This window comes from Sminthopsis crassicaudata, chromosome 6 (assembly GCF_048593235.1).
Source record: "Sminthopsis crassicaudata isolate SCR6 chromosome 6, ASM4859323v1, whole genome shotgun sequence".
Taxonomy (NCBI): domain Eukaryota; kingdom Metazoa; phylum Chordata; class Mammalia; order Dasyuromorphia; family Dasyuridae; genus Sminthopsis; species Sminthopsis crassicaudata.
This window is the reverse complement of record NC_133622.1, coordinates 211,094,648-211,114,111: the sequence shown is the minus strand read 5'-3', so window position 1 is coordinate 211,114,111 and position 19,464 is coordinate 211,094,648. Positions and strand designations below refer to the sequence as shown.

General features: G+C 38.3%; 1 protein-coding gene across 1 annotated transcript in view; it reads right to left on the bottom strand.

Annotated features, from left to right (window-relative positions):
* PRMT3 (protein arginine methyltransferase 3) overlaps positions 1 to 16,043 on the bottom strand; it is a 141,207-nt gene extending 125,164 nt beyond the window's left edge. Inside the window, exons 1-5 of the mRNA XM_074275636.1 lie at positions 15,853 to 16,043; positions 15,590 to 15,743; positions 8,052 to 8,134; positions 1,501 to 1,550; positions 684 to 786 (exon numbers count right to left, since the gene is read on the bottom strand). Coding sequence (XP_074131737.1) covers positions 684 to 786; positions 1,501 to 1,550; positions 8,052 to 8,134; positions 15,590 to 15,743; positions 15,853 to 15,880 — 418 coding nt within the window. The 5' untranslated portion in view covers positions 15,881 to 16,043. The remainder of the gene's footprint in view (positions 1 to 683; positions 787 to 1,500; positions 1,551 to 8,051; positions 8,135 to 15,589; positions 15,744 to 15,852) is intronic.
* Positions 16,044 to 19,464: the final 3,421 nt, after the last annotated feature.

Here is a 19,464-nt window from a genome sequence, read left to right as displayed (position 1 = left end):
TGTCTCCAGGCAGTTACTGTTAACTCTTGTCCAGAGAAGTGACTTCCCTTCCTGCAGAGAGCCCCATCAAGCCTGATGTAGTGCTGAGTCTTCTCTTATCTATGGAGTGCTGTCCTCTTTTATCCTCCCAGAGAATGGGTGTGGGATAATGCAAGGGCTTCTGGGAAGAAGTACTCCAACCAATGAGCTTGCTCCTCTTAGAATTCCTAAGGTATAAACTCCCTTTAAAGGCCCAAACCAAAGGTCTGAGCCAGAGAACTGTCACATCAACCTGAGTTCTCACCTTGTCATTGTCCAGACAACCTAAATTCTCACCTTGTCACTGTCCAGACAACCTGAGTTCTCACCTAGTAATCCTAACAAAGTAAGGTATAAGATCCAAAGTTACATAGTTAGCAGATGGTAAATAAGACTTGAAATTGAGTCTTCTGACAATGACTTTTTTACTTTCTCTACTCTATGACACTGGTACCCCAACAGCACAAGTGAATTACTGATATGAATCCATTTAAAGCCCAAATTGGCAATCCACTACTTTAACCACTCGGGTACCACGTTCAGTGATATATTTTCTCAGTATGCTTCGTTCACATTTCTTACACACAATGTTGCATTTGCTGCTACAGCAAATAGAAAAGTTAGTATGAATGATGCCATATAAATTTACATTACTATTTTCTTACCAAACTGAAGTAAAAGGTCATCTTCTAACACTGGTTTCAAATACTCCTCTTTCTCCCAAGGCACTGGGTTGCATAAGGAATTCAAATATTCTGAAGTTGGATTCTAAAGAGGAAAAACAATCACATATTACTTTAAAATGCCTTAAATCATGAAATTTTACTTTAGAAAGCAAAATGTCAAGAAACCCATATTGTCTTTTAGAATAGTACTGTATTTATAATTACTACCTGCCATTTCTGAAAACATAATCCCTTCTGTACAGTAGTTGATACTTTTCTGTATCTAATGAACAACCAAGATTTAATACTCTTCCCTGTATAGGTGAGGACTGAAGGAGATAAAATTGGTATCATCTACATGTAATAATAAACCAAATCCCTAAACCACTAAGGAAATTAATTTCTGGTTTAACTCTATATCAGGATCTCATATGTTGTGTAACAGGCACAGGACTTAATACTAATTGTCTGAATGAATGAATTTTTATTTAAAATTCATCAAACTAACAAGTCCCTAAAAGTCATTATAACCCAGTCTCACAACAGTTTTCCCTGCTCAAATTAAATAAAACAGATTTAGTTTTACATTCCTTTTCTAAATAATACCAATTTTTTTCCAAAATTGCTGCTATTAAGATACTTCTAAAATATTTCATACATACATTGATCATTATTATAAGTACTTCTCCAAAGGCTGTGATTTCCCAAATATAAGGAATATAATATTTAAAAGGTTTTATTCTTTTGTTTGCTCTTTATCCGTCTTATACTTCTGTTGAGGAGTTTATAAATACTGTAAATTGGGTCATCCACTTACCTTAAGTCTAATGAAATTTATTAGCTTAATGTATCCATAAAATTCAAGTCCTGCAGAAAAAACAAATTAATGATATAAAAAATATAGCTCTTACCATAATGCATTATTTAAATGAACTGTTTTTCTGTAGAGGTTTGTACCATTAATCAATATTTCTATACTCCCATATTTCTGTCATCCAAATTATTTTAAATTTAAAAAATAAGAAAAATTAACTTTAATACTTAGTAAAATCCTCAACTTTCAGGAAAAAAAAAGAATCTGAGTAGCACAAATCTAAATAGCATAAATAATACAATATTAGAAAAAAACAATTTTAGAAAGCTATCATTCACTTGAGAAAACTGGCAAAGAGGATACATGTTTGGCTTGGAATCAAGACAACTGGGTTCAAATCTATCTCCAATGCTTATCAGGATGGCTCACTCTGGACAAGTTACTTAATCTCTCTGCTCCTCAATCAACTAAGACTTATCTATTGAAATTCAAGACATCTGCAATTAGGCTTGATGAAAGATGTTTAAATTCTAGGAAAATCATAGATTCCTGATGTTCTGATATTCTGCTTGATCTACAAAAAATTTACTGTTAGTAGACATTAAAGGTGACACTAATTTTCCAACCTTTGTAGCACTGCTAACTGGAATACATATGTCATTTAAGGATAAAACACAAACTTCTTAAACTGGAGTTTAAGCCCTTACATAATCTACTATTGAAAATTTTCTTTTGGGAACACTGGGAAATGAGTGTAAACTGTGAGCATTTTTTTGTTTTTCTTCCCAGATTATTTTTACCTTCCGAATATAATTCTTCTTTTGCAACAACAACAACAAAATACGGTTCTGCACATATATATTGTACCTAGGATATACTATAAGATATTTAATATGTATGGGAATGCCTGCCATCTAGGGGAGGGGGTGGAGGAAAGGAGGGGAAAAATTCGGAACAGAAGGGAGTACAAGGGATAATGCAAAAAAAATTATCTATGCATATGTACTATCAAAAAAATGTTATAATTATAAAATTAATTTTTAAAAAAAAGAGAAAAAAAAGAAAATTTTCTTTTGCAGGGGGATAGTTGAAGAGAGACAAGGAGCACATGGTCAGATCTACACTTTATTATTATTTTTTAGCTTGACATTTGGGTAGAAAGCAATGAGATCAATACTGAAAGCATGAACTGGGTTGAGACTATATGAATGGAAGACTATATGAATGGCAGATAAAATATTATGAAGGTAGAAGCAACAAGACTTGGTAACTGATGGCATGAGGTGGGAGAGGTAAAAAAAACTCAAGATAATTTCAAGATTCTGAGTATTAGTTATTGGATAGTGGAAATAGATGGAAATAAGATTAATGAAAATAGATTAATTTGTTGCAGAGATGATTTTAGGGAAAATATAATAAATTCCATTTTTAAGATATCGAGAAATCAAGGATATTATCTTCAGAGAGAGTACAATTGAATCTGTGGATGCTAATGAGATCACCAATAAAAAGAGTTCAAAGAAAGAGAAAAAGTTCAGGACTCAGAAGAAAATCCACACAAAAGGCAGGAGGATGGAGATCCAGTAAATATAGCTACAGAAGGAGGGCCAAGAGGAGAGTCATGAAAACAGCTATGAAACCCAAAGGAGAAGAAAGTACTTCGGAAGTGGTCAAATAAGCAGAAGGAAGATAATATCAAATGAAGAGACAGAAAAGGCCACTAGAATTAGTTAGCAATTAAGAAAGTCAAGTAGAATTAGAAATCAGAAAAGAAACGAGAAGACAAGTAGATGGCAAAAACAGAAAAAAAAAAAAAAAAATCACAAGAAACTAGATTAAGGATGTTTTGCAGCTATTACCAGGCAGAGGATCAAGTGAGAAAAATAATTGTATTAGATAAAATAGGTACTTTTGATTACATGAAAATGAATCACTTGTTTACAAAGTCCAAGAAATTAGGCTAAGAGGCAAAGCAGGCAATTGGGACAAAAAAAAAAAAAAAAAAAAAAAAAAAACCTCTGTATTAAATATCTCTGATAAGATTTTGATAAAATTGTTTGGTGGGAAATATTAAGAGAGCCTGACTGAACTGTTTTTTCTACTCTACCTGATATCCAGCGTTGGAACCAAAGTAGTAGAGTAGGAAAAAAATCCAGTCAGGCTCTCTCAACATTCCCCTCTGAACAACTTTACAATAATGCCTCAAATCAAATTCTGGAGCACCAATTTAGTAAGTCAAACACCAGTTTTCTTCAAAGGACTCTTGCTGATACTAAGGTATTTTAAAAATACGTCATATGTACATTGATTCTTAGGATAAGCACTTCTCCAATGACTATGATTTAACTAATACAAGAAATATGAAATCTGAAAGGCTTCCTTTTTTTACTTATTCTTCATGTGTATTCACTTACTTTAAATCTTAGAAAATTTATTAATGCATCCATAAAATTTAAGCCCTGTCCACTCTTTGCAGATGATATGATGGTATACTTACAGAACCCCAAAGACTCTGCTAAAAAGTTATTAGAAATAATTCAGAACTTTAGCAAAGTTGCAGGATACAAAATAAATCCACATAAATCCCCAGCATTTTTATACATTACCAACACAATCCAACAGCAAGAGATACAAAGAGAAATTCCATTCAAAATAACAGTCAATAGTATAAAATATTTGGGAATATATCTACCAAAGGAAAGTCAGGAATTATATGAGCAAAATTACAGAACACTTGCCACAAAAATAAAGTCAGACATTAAGTGCTCTTGGATAGGCCGAGTGAATATAATCAAGATGATAATACTCCCTAAACTAATCTATTTATTTAGTGCTATACCAAGCAGGCTCCCAAGAAACTATTTTAATGACCTAGGAAAAATAACAACAAAATTCATATGGAAGAACAAAAGGTTGAGAATTTCAAGGGAAGTAATGAAAAAAAAAAAAAAAATCAAATGAAGGTGGCCTAGCTGTACCTGATCTAGAACTATATTATAAAGCAGCAGTCACCAAAACTATTTGGTATTGGCTAAGAAATAGACTAGTTGATCAGTGGAATAGGTTAGGTTCACAGGGCAAGATAGTGAATAAAAATAGCAATCTAGTGTTTGACAAACCCAAAGATCCCAACTTTGGGGATAAGAATTCATTATTTGACAAAAACTGCTGGGAAAACTGGAAATTAGTATGGCAAAAACTAGGCATGGACCCACACTTAACACCACATACTAAGATAATATCAAAATGGGTCCATGATTTAGGCATAAAGAATGAGATCATAAATAAATTAAGAAGAACATAGGATAGTTTATCTCTCAGACTTGTGGAGGAGGAGGGATTTTGTGACCAAAGGAGAATTAGAGATCATTATTGATCACAAAATAGAAAATTTTGATTACATCAAATTAAAAAGCTTTTGTACAAACAAAACTAATGCAAACAAGATTAGAAGGGAAGTAACAAATTGGGAAAACATTTTTACAGTTAAAGGTTCTGACAAAGGTCTCATCTCCAAAACATACAGAGAATTGACTCTAATTTATAAGAAATCAAGCCATTCTCCAATTGATAAACGGTCAAAGGATAGGAACAATTTTCAGATGATGAAATTGAAACTATTTCCACTCATATGAAAGAGTGTTCCAAATCACTATTGATCAGAATGCAAATTAAGACAACTCTGAGATACTACTACACACCTGTCAGATTGGCTAAGATGACAGGAACAAATGATGATGAATGTTGGAGGGGATGTGGGAAAACTGGGACACTGATGCATTGTTGGTGGAGTTGTGAAAGAATCCAACCATTCTGGAGAGCAATCTGGAATTATGCCCAAAAAGTTATCAAAATGTGCATACCTTCTGACCCAGCCCTATTACTACTGGGCTTATATCCCAAGGAAATACTAAAGAAGGGAAAGGGACCTGTATGTGCCAAAATGTTTGTGGCAGCCCTTTTCATAGTGGCTAGAAACTGGAAAATGAACGGATGCCCATCAATTGGAGAATGTAAATGGTTGGGTAAATTATGGTATATGAATGTTATGGAATATTAAGAAATGACCAACAGGAAGAATACAGAGAGGCTTGGAGAAACTTATATCAACTGATGCTGAGTGAAATGAGCAGAACTAGGAGGTCATTGAACACTTCAACAATGATACTGTATGAGGATGTATTCTGATGGAAGTGGAAATCTTCAACATAGAGAAGAGCTAATCCAATTCCAATTGATCAATGAAGGACAGAATCAGCTACTCTCAGAAAAGGAACACTGGGAAATGAATGTAAACTGTTTGCATTTTTTGTTTTTCTCCCCAGGTTATTTTTACCTTCTGAATCCAATTCTTCCTGTGCAACAACAACAAAAAAATTGGTTCTGCACACATATATAGTATCTAGGATATACTATAACATATCTAACATGTATGGGAATGCCTGCCATCTAGGGGAGGGGTGGGGGAAGGAGGGGAAAAATTCGGAACAGAAGGGAGTACAAGGGATAATGTTGTAAAAAATTACCTATGCATATGTACTGTCAAAAAATGTTATAATTATAAAATTAATTAAAAAAAAAATGCGCGCCCTGTCAACAAAAGATCAGGGGTGAGACATTTTCCAAGTTCAAGAAAACTTAAGAGCTTTGTGACACTGGGGATGGACCTGGCCCAGAAAAAAACACACAAAAAGTAAACAAAAAAGGGAAGGTGGGGATGGTTTAAGTTCAGAAAGACCCTCCCCAAAACGGATGCCCTGACAGTAAGCCACTAAAAGGCCAAGGGACGAGCATGGTAGAAGGTTTATAAAGGTTTGCTTTTTGTTGTGGAGGGGCTGAAAGAGAAATAAAAGTTTGTTAAATGAAAACTTTTTTTTTAAGCAGTGCATATATAATGTCTGTATGTACACATCTAAAATTTTTTTATTAAAGCTTTTTATTTTCAAAATCTTTGCATAGATAATTTTCAACATTCACCTTTGCAAAATCTTGTGTTACAAATTTTTTCCCTTTCTTCCCTATACCTTCTGTTATTTTTTTTTTGACGTTTAAGTCCAGAAAAAAATTAAAATAACAAAAACAACAAAAATTTCAAATTATTTACATATATATACACACACACCCAATTATTTGTATCAGAACTTTTTAGTAGAAAAGAAGTGGAAATGAAGTAAATGCCCTCTCTACTAGGCATGGTTAAATAAATTGTATTATAAGAATGCAATAGAATAGAAACAATGAATATAACGAATATATATAGAAGAATGAATATGATAATGTCAAGAAGAATGGAAAGACTTAAATGAACTGGAATAAAGGTAAACAGAGCCAAGATATACATCTATAATGACTACAAAGATACAAATGGAAAGACTACCACAAAACAATGAATATGAATGCAGCAGAAGTATAAAAGAATAAACTTAGCTCCAAAGAAGAAATTTAAGAGCCCTCCCCCAATTCTTTTACAGAGGTAGAACCTGGTAGACCATTCTCAGGTGCAAAAAAACTGTAGTAATTGTCATATTTTTTTCAATGTATCAACAGAATCTGATTTCTTTTCCTTTCTCTTTTTTCTTTCTAGAAAATACACGCGGTTATAAAGAATGATTCACTGGAAGGGGAAAAGAGAAAGGATAAAGGAGAAAAATAAGGTGATACAAATATAAAAGATAGCAATAAACATTTATTAAAAAGAAGAAATATACAATGATAAGAAGAAGGAATGGCAGAGTCAAGTGAGAGTTTTTAAAGTATGTCAGATATGTAGACATGTTTGTAAGCAACAGGAAAGAGCCAGATACTAAGGAGAGCTGGAAGATATGAGAAGGAAAGGGAATAAATAAAGAAGCAAGTTCCCATGAAAGAAGTGAGAATCATGAGCACAAGTAATAAATGAGGTTGGCCCTTTAGCATGCCCTAAGTACATGGACTACAAATATCTTTTTCAAAATTATTTAATTCAAATATAAGACTTTCCATTCCTTAATTTCCAGTAATTACTTTCTTTCTCCATTGGCTTTTCTTCATATATGTCTACTGTGTACTCCTTAGTTACTTAGTGATCACTTTAATGGAGAAAACAAAATATTTCTCAAAGCTCAAATCAAGACCTGAAGAGCAATGCAATCCATTCTGTCAACTAATTCTCAAGATTTTAATTCTAAAGACCAGCTCATATCTCAAAAACTCCAACCTCATTGCTGCCCTTGTTCTTTTATATCCTAACTTACATATTATGAAATATGTTTACAATTTTCTTTTCTTTTTAAACTGTAACACAAAAAAATAAGCATTGAAACATCTGAAAAACCCATTTTCCTGGACTAAAACCGAACAGACTGTAACTGTCTAAAAGGTGAAATGACTTTCAATATGGATTTTAGATAATAAGCTATCATCAACCTATATTCTCGGTCAAAAATACTTTACTTTTAGAAAACATTAGGCAGTCACTCTAAAAAAGTTTCACTTTAAAGAAAACTATAAAAAGGTGAAAAATGATATTTAATCTAAAATTTCAAAATGAAAATAAATTTAAAAAAAACACTTACCATGTTTATGAACCATGTTATCAATATCAAACTGATGTTCAGACTTACAGTGAGAAAATGTTTCTTCAGCAGAAGTGAATAACCTGAAATGCAAACATAGGCTTTAAGGGATATAGCCCAGGGAACAACAAGAATCCATATAACATTGTTTCTCAAATCCATACAAATATTATCTCACTTGATCCTCTTAAAAAATTCTAAGAGGTAAATGCTATTATTATTCCTACTTTACAGATATGGAAACTGAGGCATAGGTGAAATGACTTGCTTAAAATCAGAGAGTGTAGGTCTGAAACTGCAAATGAATTTAGGTCTGATTCAAGACCCAATACTCACATTTGATTGCCTCTAAATATTAAATGAGTATCAATTTACACTTCAAAGAATCAATCACCTCTTTAAAATGGGTACATCATCCATTGATAAATGTTCATAGTCCTTAGGAAGACCCCCAAATTGTATAATAATTATCCCTCTCTTTCCATTAAGATCTCCTGTGCTAAAGGCTATATTGTAGTTCTCTTAATATATATATATATATGTGTGTGTGTGTGTGTGTGTGTGTGTGTGTGTGTGTGTGTGTTTGTATGTATGTATATATATATATGTATATGTGTGTGTGTGTATATATATATTTGTCACCAGCAAGTCACCATTGCTAATAGCTCTCTGCTTATTATTACTTCCCTGGTTTTGAAGTCAAATTGAATTGTAATTCTGACTGTGGCATGCCACTATTTTATTTAAATCTTTATCCTTTCTTCTCATTTAGTTCTGGTTTTGACCTTTGTCCCGACCAGTTCATTTTATCTCTTAGTACAGTCAGCCAATTTTTCTCTCATCTATAACCAAGTGTTTTGTTGTTATTAAAAGAGAATTATTTCTTTTGGGGGGCTCATTCTACCCCCTGCCTTCTGACACTCTTCTTGAAGAAAGTTTTTTAAATAAGATGCAAAGATTCTTCTTTAAGCTTAAGAGAACTTGTATTTATTTAACTCAAACCATATTCCCATTCCCAGGCTGAAAAAAATCAAAGGAAAATATCAAGTTTAAATGTTCAATTAGTTTGCAGGCTCTTTAATAGAACAAGCATTTATGAAGAGTATTCTATGTGCATTTCATGTGGGACACAAGGAACAAAACAAAATAGCCCTAATCTGCAGAAATTTACTTTTTTGGGAAGAAACATGTTAAGTGGTGAAAAGAATTTCTCAATTTATTCAGCCTTTAGATGAATTTTAAAAACCTTTATTAAGTGCTTACTAGTGCCAGCTACTGGAGACAAAGGTGAATAAATCCCTGACCTCAAGAACTTAACCCTATAATTAGGAAAGCCAACATACTTGTTGGAGTTCAGATTCAAAATGAATAGAAAGCTCCAAAACCCCAAGGATGAAGAGTCAATGGAAAGGCCCAGGAGTTTATAGGACACAAGAGAGTGTCTACCAACAAGAAGAGGTCTACTACCTATTGGGAGTGGATTTAAGGATCAAAATGGAAAAGGGCAACTAGCATTCCCTCCACTAGGGGAATCAGTGCCAATCACAGTATGTTCACTGTGAGCAGGGAAAAAAAAACCAAGATGACAAAGCCTTCCATCAAAGGATGATGGTTACGGCTGCCTTTTAGTGTCCCATAATACAAAACAACTCTGCCAACTTTTAAATTTTGTTTCATTTTGGCTAAACTTGACCTTTCCTTCCATCTAGCTGGAACTCTGTTCTGACAACTATTTCAATTAAGGTAACATAACAGAACCACTTCCTGGTTGTTGGACCAAAAAAATCATTGCATTTACAATAAAGTTTACAATCTTAAGAACAATGGCATTCCTAAGTACCTCTCTATCCCCTTCTGTCACACCACAATCAAAGAAGTCAGCATCAGAAGCAGAAACATTTTTTTTTTTGCTTTTTTTTCCCCCTTGGATTACTGTTGCCAAAAATTCCACAACTTTCTAGTGATTAACATCTCCATAATTAGCCTGGTTCTCAGATAACAAAATAATCTATTACTGAAGTAACATTTGAAACCTTTCCAGTATGCTGGCATCTGCCAGGTTTTGCTTTTCATTTGTATAGGCTTCAAGAACACAAGGTCACCTCCAAAGCAAGAGGCAATAAAGCAAGACTTCTGTAGAATAAGCATCTTAATTTCCTTCCACTCAAAATTAGTCCTCAGAATCACAAGATTTAAGAGCTGGAATTTTAGAGATCATCTAATCCAAAGACAGGCTAAGGTACAATTTTAGTTGTAACTTTCCCTCCCATCACTCAGCTAATTAGCAACACAGCCTGGACAAGAATCCAGGTCTCCCATGGTCCAGGATTCTTGCCATTACATTATGATACAAGGTCTGAATTCTATTGGACAATCATAGAAATATTTGTCCTTTTATTACCAAAGTTCATTTGTCTTCAAAATGATAATTTTTATTTTGTAAGTTGTCTATTACACATAAAGTCTTTATTTTCTCTTTCTCAAGAATATTTTTTAACTTGGAATTCTTCCCCTCACTTCAAAGTGCAAATTCTGCTTTTAAAGGTTCTGAGCTGGCACATTGGTTTTAGAGACGAAAAAAAGTGTAAGGCACAATTTATTAATCTGGCACATTCCCATAGGGCTTTAATGCTTACAAAATGATCTTGTAGTGTTCCAAACCTACTTGGCATTCCAAACGTACATGGACATCGTGAGGTCTAAAGTTCTTTACTATGTGACTTGCAAAACTGAAGGACACAAGAGTAGGACTGCAGAAAGTAAACTATATTGAATAACATTACTGAGAACAACTGATTAAATGTCTCATATATGCTTAGTACATGTGCATTAATTATAGTGTGAACAAAATTTTTTCACCAATTAAGTATCTGTAACACTCATCAAAGCTATCCCAAGGCAAGACATCTGTGAATCTGAGTATGATATAATGGAAAGCCCATAGGATTGGAGGCAGAGGACACATGTTTAACACTGCTCTTCAACATATTATGTGACCGAGGCAGCTAGGTGGTGCAGTGGGTAGAGCACCAGCCTTGAATTCAGGAGGACCCGAGTTCAGATCTTAACACTTCCTAGCTGTGTGACCCTGGGCAAGTCACTTAACCCCAGCCTCAAAAAACAAACAAACAAACAAAAACATATTATGTGACCTTGGGAAATCATTTAATTTCCATCAGGTGTGGGATGAGATAGTCTTGAAGGTCACTTTGCACTCAAATTCCTATTATCCTACTGCATAATAAGGCAACATTCTTATCCAGAGAAGGCAGCACAAGGAAGACAAAAAGTACCAGAGCCAAGGTGTTAGGATTCTTACAAGGTGCTAAGTCACTGGAATGGATATAATTATCTAATTTAGCATGGTACTTAACAATTCTCTAGTTCAGTAATGTATTTACTAGAATTCTAGAATTTACTAGATTCACACCTTTAAGAAAGCATACTTTTAAGGAGCTCTCACAAGCCCACTCTCTGGGAGGAGGAGTCTGATTCATTCCAAATTCCATTGTTGTGCTGGCTGGAGATGCATGGACAAGAGCTCTTGGGTACCAAAGAGAGAGAGAGAGGCCTCTAAGAAAGCTAGCCGGAGCCCCAAGTGAAAGAGACAAGGCTTGAAGGAGAAAATAAAGGATCTGAAGATAAGATTTGGAAAGAGACTGGCTGGATTTGGGATTATTGAACTGAACTGAAACTAAGGCTGCCTCCAGAAGCTCCCCAAGAAACCTGCTCCAAGAGTATGATTATATTTTAGAGAAGATAATATTACACCAAAGGATCTCCATTTTGAGCAGAAGCTGACATTTATTAGACATGTGAACTTGGACAAGTCATATAACTGCAGGGTATTATGGTTGGAAGATATTCTTTACTATTAATACCATCATTCCAAAAAGAGCATTTTATGGAGAACACACACAGGGCAAACACTCACAAGGCAGTCAGAAAAAATGATTCAAGGACACTTTTTTTTGTCTCTCTTAAGAACTTTAGAATTGGTTGTATGACCTGGGAGACCCTAGCACAGGACTGTCCAGCATGGCATGCTCTCATTGGAAAAGGTACTGTGCTCTATGAGCCCCGAAGAAATGTAAGTTACACAAAGTTAGGGAAGCTGTAATGTTCTTGAATTGTGAGGGTCCGGTCGTCTACTCAATTATAATCCTTCTCTGGGAGGAGATCTGTAAAATCTTTTCCTCTGTGCGCAGGTTTCTTGGGAGCTCTGAATCTCCTACAACTCTTGTCCTTTCTCAAATCAGACTGGTCTCCTTTCAGCCTGCCTGGTGTCACAACTCTATCCCAGAGTCGATTCTCTCAGGCCCAATGCTGCCCTTCTTTTATCCTCCCAGAGAATGGGCGTGGGATAATGCAAGGGCTTCTGGGAAACATTACTTCAACCAATGAGCTTGTTCCTCCTAGAATTCCTAAGGTGTAAACTCCCTTTAAAGGCCCGAACCAAAGGTCTGAGCCAGAGAACTGTCAAGTCAACCTGAATTCTCACCTTGTCACTGTCCAGACAACCTGAGTTCTCACCTGGTAATCCTAACAGGAAGCCATTCCAAATGTTCATAGGGACTATTTGTGTCCAACCTGTGGCAGAACTGTTAGTGCTCAAATAGGTCCGACAGCCACAGTGGACACACTAACTTGACTGTAACATTGTGGTATCATTTTGGTTCTCTGCAAACATGAAGGACGGCAACTCACCAACTATAGCAGGGATTGTACGTATCAAAAGAATCATTTTATTTTGCTTATATTCCCTGATAACATATACACATACATATACATTATATGTGAAGCATGTAAATAAAAGATACATATGTGCACTTACATTTATGTATATGTATATCCATATCCTCACAGGGAGCATAGGAGTAGATGGAGCACTAAGCCTCAAGTCAGAAGACCTGAGTTCAAATCCTCAAGATACCTACCTGGCTCTGTGACATTAGGAAATCACTTAAATCCCTATTCATCCATTTCCTCAAATATAATATGGGAATCTATCTTACAGGGTTGCTGTGAGAATCAGATGAGATATTTGTAAAGTTCTTAGCATAGTGCCTTATATGTAGTTGATATGATATCAATTCTTATTCCCTTCCCTTTCCTTCTCCCCTTATCTCCTACCTTTAAGTCTTTCAGCTTAATGCCAGGATTTTTCTGAAAATTTTCAATTTCTAATATGACCTGCTTTCTTTTCTCATTTACATCATTTCAGTCCCACTTTTTATTTCCTTCCAGGAGGAATTTTCTCTTAGAATTTGTCACTGCCACAGTTCCCAGCACATGAGGGCTCCTCATATCTGAAACAGCACTGTCCCTAAAAGCAGTCAACCAAGTACCCACCTGAAGGCCTCCAGAGATAAGGAGGCTCTGTCTTCAGAGATTGCAGTTCTTACCTTGGACAGCTCTTGGACAACCTTACCTCTACATAACTTCCTCTAGTGGTTCTTAATTCTATTTTCTGAGGTCAGAAATAAGTCCAATCTCCTTTCCATACAATGACAATTCAAATCTTTGAAAATGTCTTCTCAAATCTTCTCTTCTACAGGTTAAATATAACTAGTTTTTTTCAAATGATTCTTCTAGAATAGATATATCTCCTAACAGTCCTAATCTCAACCATCAATCCATTCTGTCAACATCATTCATAAATGAGGCAACCCAAACTGAACAAAATACTACAAATGTGCCAACTACGGTGAAATGCATGTTACAGAACTATACATTTCCTAATAAATACTTGTGCAAACTTAACCCCTGAACCCTAGTACAGGACATTATATTAAACCAATTAAATTTCATCAGATCTAATTCAAACCTTCCTTCTAGAAAAGCAAAACATTTTTAAGATCTCAATTTTATCACCCATCTTCAGATTTGATAAACACGCTCTTTAAGTCTTTACCAAAAACCCTGGCTCAATCTCTTTAAATCTGTTTCTTCATCGTGAAATGGAGACTAATTATTGACCTGTACTTACTTGTAAAGTATAACACTAAATACAAAGATTTCCTTTTGCACAAAGAACACAAATGAGAAAACTGAGGCACCAACAGATGGAGCCACTTACTGGGGATAAACCTCTTGGACTTAAAAGATCATTAATGGCTATCTCTCAAAATTTAATCTTCAGAACTCAAATTGACATTTTAAAACAGCACTTAGGGCAAGTAGGAATCTTAGAGATTATCTATGCAACCTGTCCCTTTAACAGTGTAGGAAGTAGAGGCCCCAGAGGTCATAGGATTCATCCTCTCATTTAGTTGTCCTTTGTTTTCAAAGAAAACCAAAATGACGTCACTATATAAGAATCAAGTATATAGTCCCATGGTGGCTGATTAGACCTTTATCAGCTAGGAATGCTCTGCCACAGGTGGGGCATAAACAGTCCCCATGAACACTTGGGTACCTTCTCTAATTTTGTGTATTTCATGTTTCTTTGGGGCTAATTCAATTCTGTTTTGCTAATGAACACTGCACCTTCTCATTTAGTTAAGGAAACAGCCCTAGAAAGACAAAGGCGACTGGCCCCGAATTTTTATATAGTAAAAGTCACACACATAAAAACCGACAAAGCTAATACTGAAAACAAGGTCCTCTCCAAGTCTAGAAAAGTTCTGCCCCTAAACCCTGTGGTCTCCCTTGAGATAAGCTAGTTAATTTCGCTTGAGGTCACCCAATTCTGTCCCCTAAGCCACCTCTCAGCAGGCAGTTATGGCTGGCATTTAGATAGGAGAGTGACGTTTGAGCGGAAGAGTCCATCCTCTACTCTGCTATAAGCGTCATCCTCCCGGAGCCCAGGTCTGACCCACCGTATCCCATGCAGTGAATCGCAGGGCTCCTTACTGCTTCCAGGATCAAATATAATAACGGCTTCCATAATCTCCCCCAAAGGGCCTGATCTCATTACTCTGCCTTAAGGTAGGCTGGTTAATGTCCCTCCCCGTTCTGGCCTCTCCTCGCCACAGATCTGACCTCATAACCTCCCTCACTCTGCAATCACCAAGCTCAGCGGCTCCCTATTCCCCGCAGGACGCTCTGGGGTTCAAGCCTCGTTCTCAGCTGGCTCCCGCTGGCTTTTTCATTCTTAAACCTTATCCCTAGAGGCGGTGCCCCCGGCTTCCCTCTCGTTTCTTCCAACTGACGTCACTCTTCCATGCCCGGGGTTTGCCCGCCCGGCTTTCTCCCAGGAGCGTCCTCACTTCCCTCCTCAGAGCATCTCCGACCTCCCCGGCTGTTTATGGCTGTCTCCCTCCTCTCTTCGGTGTCTAACACGGGGCCTGGCACGCAGTAGGGTGCGTATTAAATGCTTGATGCTGTGACTTGCACTTGTGGGGTAGGGGGTCCACGTGTGGTCCAACCCTCTCACCTTACGGAGGGTTAGCTGAGCCTTGCCCGGGCTTGGGATCCGAACCCCGGGTTTGCAGGGCTCTAGGCCCCGGCCGGGCTCTCCTTTAACCCTCACAACAGCCCGGTGACGTGGGCGCATTTTACAGGTGAGGAAACTGAGGCTGGGCCAGCCAACGAACCTGTCACAGAACAGGCAGGGGGTCTGCTGCTTCTCGCGGCGGGGGTCCGCCTCCTCTTCCTCCTCCTCATCCTCCCAGGCCGCCTCGTCTCCGCTGTCCGACAACGCGGGCATCTCCTCCTCGCCCTCGGCTTCCTCCAGCCGGCGCCTGGCGCCTGACAAGCACAAGACAAGGTCTGAGGATCGGACCCACGCCCTGCCGGCCGCACCTGCCAAGCCTAGGCCGCAGCAGGCCCCCGTTGCTAAGGGGAAGGGGATACCCACCGGTGACGCCCGTTGCTAGGGAGCACATGGTTGGCCGCCTGCACCCAGGGAGGGGAACGATCCCTGAAGGGGGGAAGACAGCGGGGAGAGGGGGCACTGGCGTGTGGGGTCCGCGGAGGCGAGGGCGTGGGGGCAGCCGGCACGCTCACTCACGCACGCACGAACGCACGCGGGACGGAGTGAGGGGCTCTGGGGCGAGAACGAAGGGCCGGAAGGAGGTGAGGAAAAGGGGGACGGTCTGCGCGTGCGCACACGTAGGCTCTCCTTCTTCCGGGTCCGCCAGCCCGCAGCCGGCGGGAGAGGGAGTGTCACGTGGCCTTGACTCTTTTCTCCGCCCCCCTCCTCATCATTTGTCCTTTGCAAAGTGGGTGGGACCAGAGCTGGTATTCGCGGTGGTATCGTGACCGCATCCCCCTCTCCTGCGCTGAAGAAGCCAGTTCAGATCCTGCTTCCGAAGCCTACTCTCCGTGACCTTGGGAAGGTGAAAGCCTCCTGAGTGTAAATTTCCTCCTCTGCAAAAAGAGGGGTGTGGACTAGCTGCATGGTCCCTGAGATCCCATCTGCAGCTTCGCTCCTCGCGCTGGAGGGGAGGAAACAAGCTTCCCTGCTGCATTGCTCCTCCTCTGCATCCCCCCTCCCAGCTGCTGCAGCGCTGCCTCCCGGTGCAGAGCGCTCTGATGGAGGAGGGGGGAAAGCTCTGCAATGGCCAGGGCACAAAATTTAAAAAACTGTAATTAAAAAGCAGAATTGCCCACGTGCGCTGCAGACTCCCAGGGTCTATGCGGATGCCGCATTCTCCGAGCTGCTGTGATGGAGACAAAGCTACAATGTCACTCCCCTCCCATCCACATCTCCAAGCTCTGAGATTGAGCGCGGGATGAAAAACCATCCTGGAGTTTAAACCTGAATCTCGTATTCTCCTATATGACTTTATTAAGCCACCATGAATGAGGGCCAGTTTTCTCATTTGTAAAGAGAGGGAATGGGACTAAATGATCTACATTAGGAGGTCCCTTCCAGTTAAAAATCCAGATCTCCTTTTCTTAAAATACATACAGCAGCACCGTAAGTCGCTCAGATGGGGGCTTCCCGCTACCCTTAGCTACCAGACTCTACCTCCCTTAGGCTTGTCCAGCCTGTGCTGTCCTTTGTCCATTGAATCGTTTTTAATAACCAATTTAAAAGTCCTATTAATTTTCATAATGTGAGCATGAGGAGCATCTGTGGCTTCGTAAATTCATGCCCTCTGTCATGGCCTGCATTTAAGTCTCACCTTTGCCCCACACTAGCTGAGTAACTTTAGGCAAATTAATCTTACCAGATTCCCCAGGTAACTTTAGCCCAGTGGTTCTCAAACTTTTTAAATAGGGGGCCGTTCACTGTCCCCTCAGACTGTGAAAAGACAGGACTAGAGTAAAAACAAAAGCTCACACTCTGTCTCCGCCGCTCAGCCCGTTTGCCATAACCTGGCGGGAGCATAAACGTCCTCAGTGGGCCGCATCTGGCCCGAGGGCCGTAGTTTGAGAACCTCTGCTTTAGATTATAAATAGTAGAGCAGGCACTGTTCTGCAATAATAGAATTCCCTAGAGGGCTGAAATCACAAGTCTAGTACGGAAAAAAAGTGGAAATAGAGAATTCTGCTTTATAAGTTTCCAGGAAGGTGACATTTGAATTCTCTGGATCCAAGAATAGGAACTGTTTCAACTGAAAGTGAATATGACTTTCATTGGATAAATATTATTTTTTTAAGTTAATGAGGACAACAGTGAAGGAGTTACAACTGGCTACTCATTTATTCAATTCATAAGCATCTACTGACCACACTGTCCCAGATACTGAAGCTGAATCCCAGTTCTCATATTGATGAGGTCTAGATTTAGGGTTGTCAGGGAATCAAATGGTGAAATGAGGGTTCCTGGTGGTCAGGGAGTTAAGAGATGAGATCTAGTGGCAGGTTCAGGGTTCAGGGAACTAAATGAAGAGATTGGGCTCCCCTAAACCCCCTTAGGGATTCCGTGCATGGGTAGGGAGTTTTGGGAACACCCCCTTTTGGCGGTGCAGAGATCCTTCATAAAGGAGTTGACCAACCTGAAAACCTACATTGATAAAAAAGGTTTATTATAGGCATTGGCAAGTCAGCCTTTATTATGCATGAATAGAAAGCCTGAGTTCCTTAGTGGCAAAGTCTGGACAGAGACATATAAAGTAAGGTCCCTACAAGGAGAATAAAGTAATAGAGGGGTTCTGGCAGAGAAGTAATGTTTCTAGTAGAGAAATCCCAACAAAGAGGCATAAAGTCTTTCTAGGGAAATAGGTGAGGGAGATAAAGAGAGGGGAAGGTTGGGACAGCTAGGGGGCGCAGTGGATAGAGCACCAGCCCGGAAATTCAGCCAGAGTCAGGATCACTAAACATCTTTATTCTTGATCTTTTACAGTCAAGGTCAATTCAAATTTGGTCTCATTTGTCCCACCAATCAAGTCAGCACAGAACAGCTGGGGAGGGTCAACCTTCAAACAAGTTATAGGGAACTGTCCAATTGGCAATTAGTCTCACGTGCTTCATTATCCAAGTGCATTGCTCAGTTCTAGCCCTGTACAAATAGGAAGCTTAATCAGTAGTGAGTGTTATCAATAGGGGTAGTGCCTGTCTCTCAGGATCTTTTACAGAGGCCAGGATTCAAGGAGAATCAGTCCCTCAAGGAGTTTCAGGGCTTCCCTCATCATTATCACCCCCAAGCCCCAATTCAATTAGATTGCTTGTTAAACTCTTAGAAAGCAGGAATACTTTACATTTCCATGCTTCCCATGCACTACCTGGCACATAGTTACTTAAATACTAGTTGAATTCATTCAATCAACCAATATTTATTATAGTATACAAAACAATGAACTATGCAATGGAAATTAATACCAAATTTAGATACTGAAATGGAAGCTCAGTATCAGTGGAAAATGGGCTGCTCCAAAAGTCAATGTAATTTTAAGCTGTACAAACAATAGTTATATAAAGTTCCTACCTCTAACTTACTGGCTGCATGATCCTGGCCTCTTTTATCTCTCAGTGCCCCCAACGTCTGTACGTTGAAAAATGGTTACTGCAACTGGTAGGAGGATTTACCCAGAATTAAATAAGCCAACCAAATCACAGGGTTTCTTTGTATAGTTGTTTCTCTTTGTGAAGCTATTTGGGGCTATCCTGGCAGGGATAGTGGAGCTGTTTGCCATTTCCTTCTCCAGCTCATTTTTCAGACGAGGAAACTGAGGGAAACACAGTTAAATGTCACACAGCTAGGAAGTATCTGAGGTCACATTTGAACTTGTCTTCCTGTCTCCGTGCCTTAAATCTAACCGATTATGCCATCTAGTTGTCCTGAAATCCTAGATACAGACAAAATAAAAATCTATTTGCACTGTTACTTAGGATCTCTTTTATAATAGGCACCACATTTTAGGAAGCATACTAATAAACTAGAATATATATATATATATATACGTATATATATATATATATACACATATATATGTATATATATACACACACATATATGTATATATACATATATATGTATGTATGTATGTATATATGTATATATATATAAAAAATCAAGATT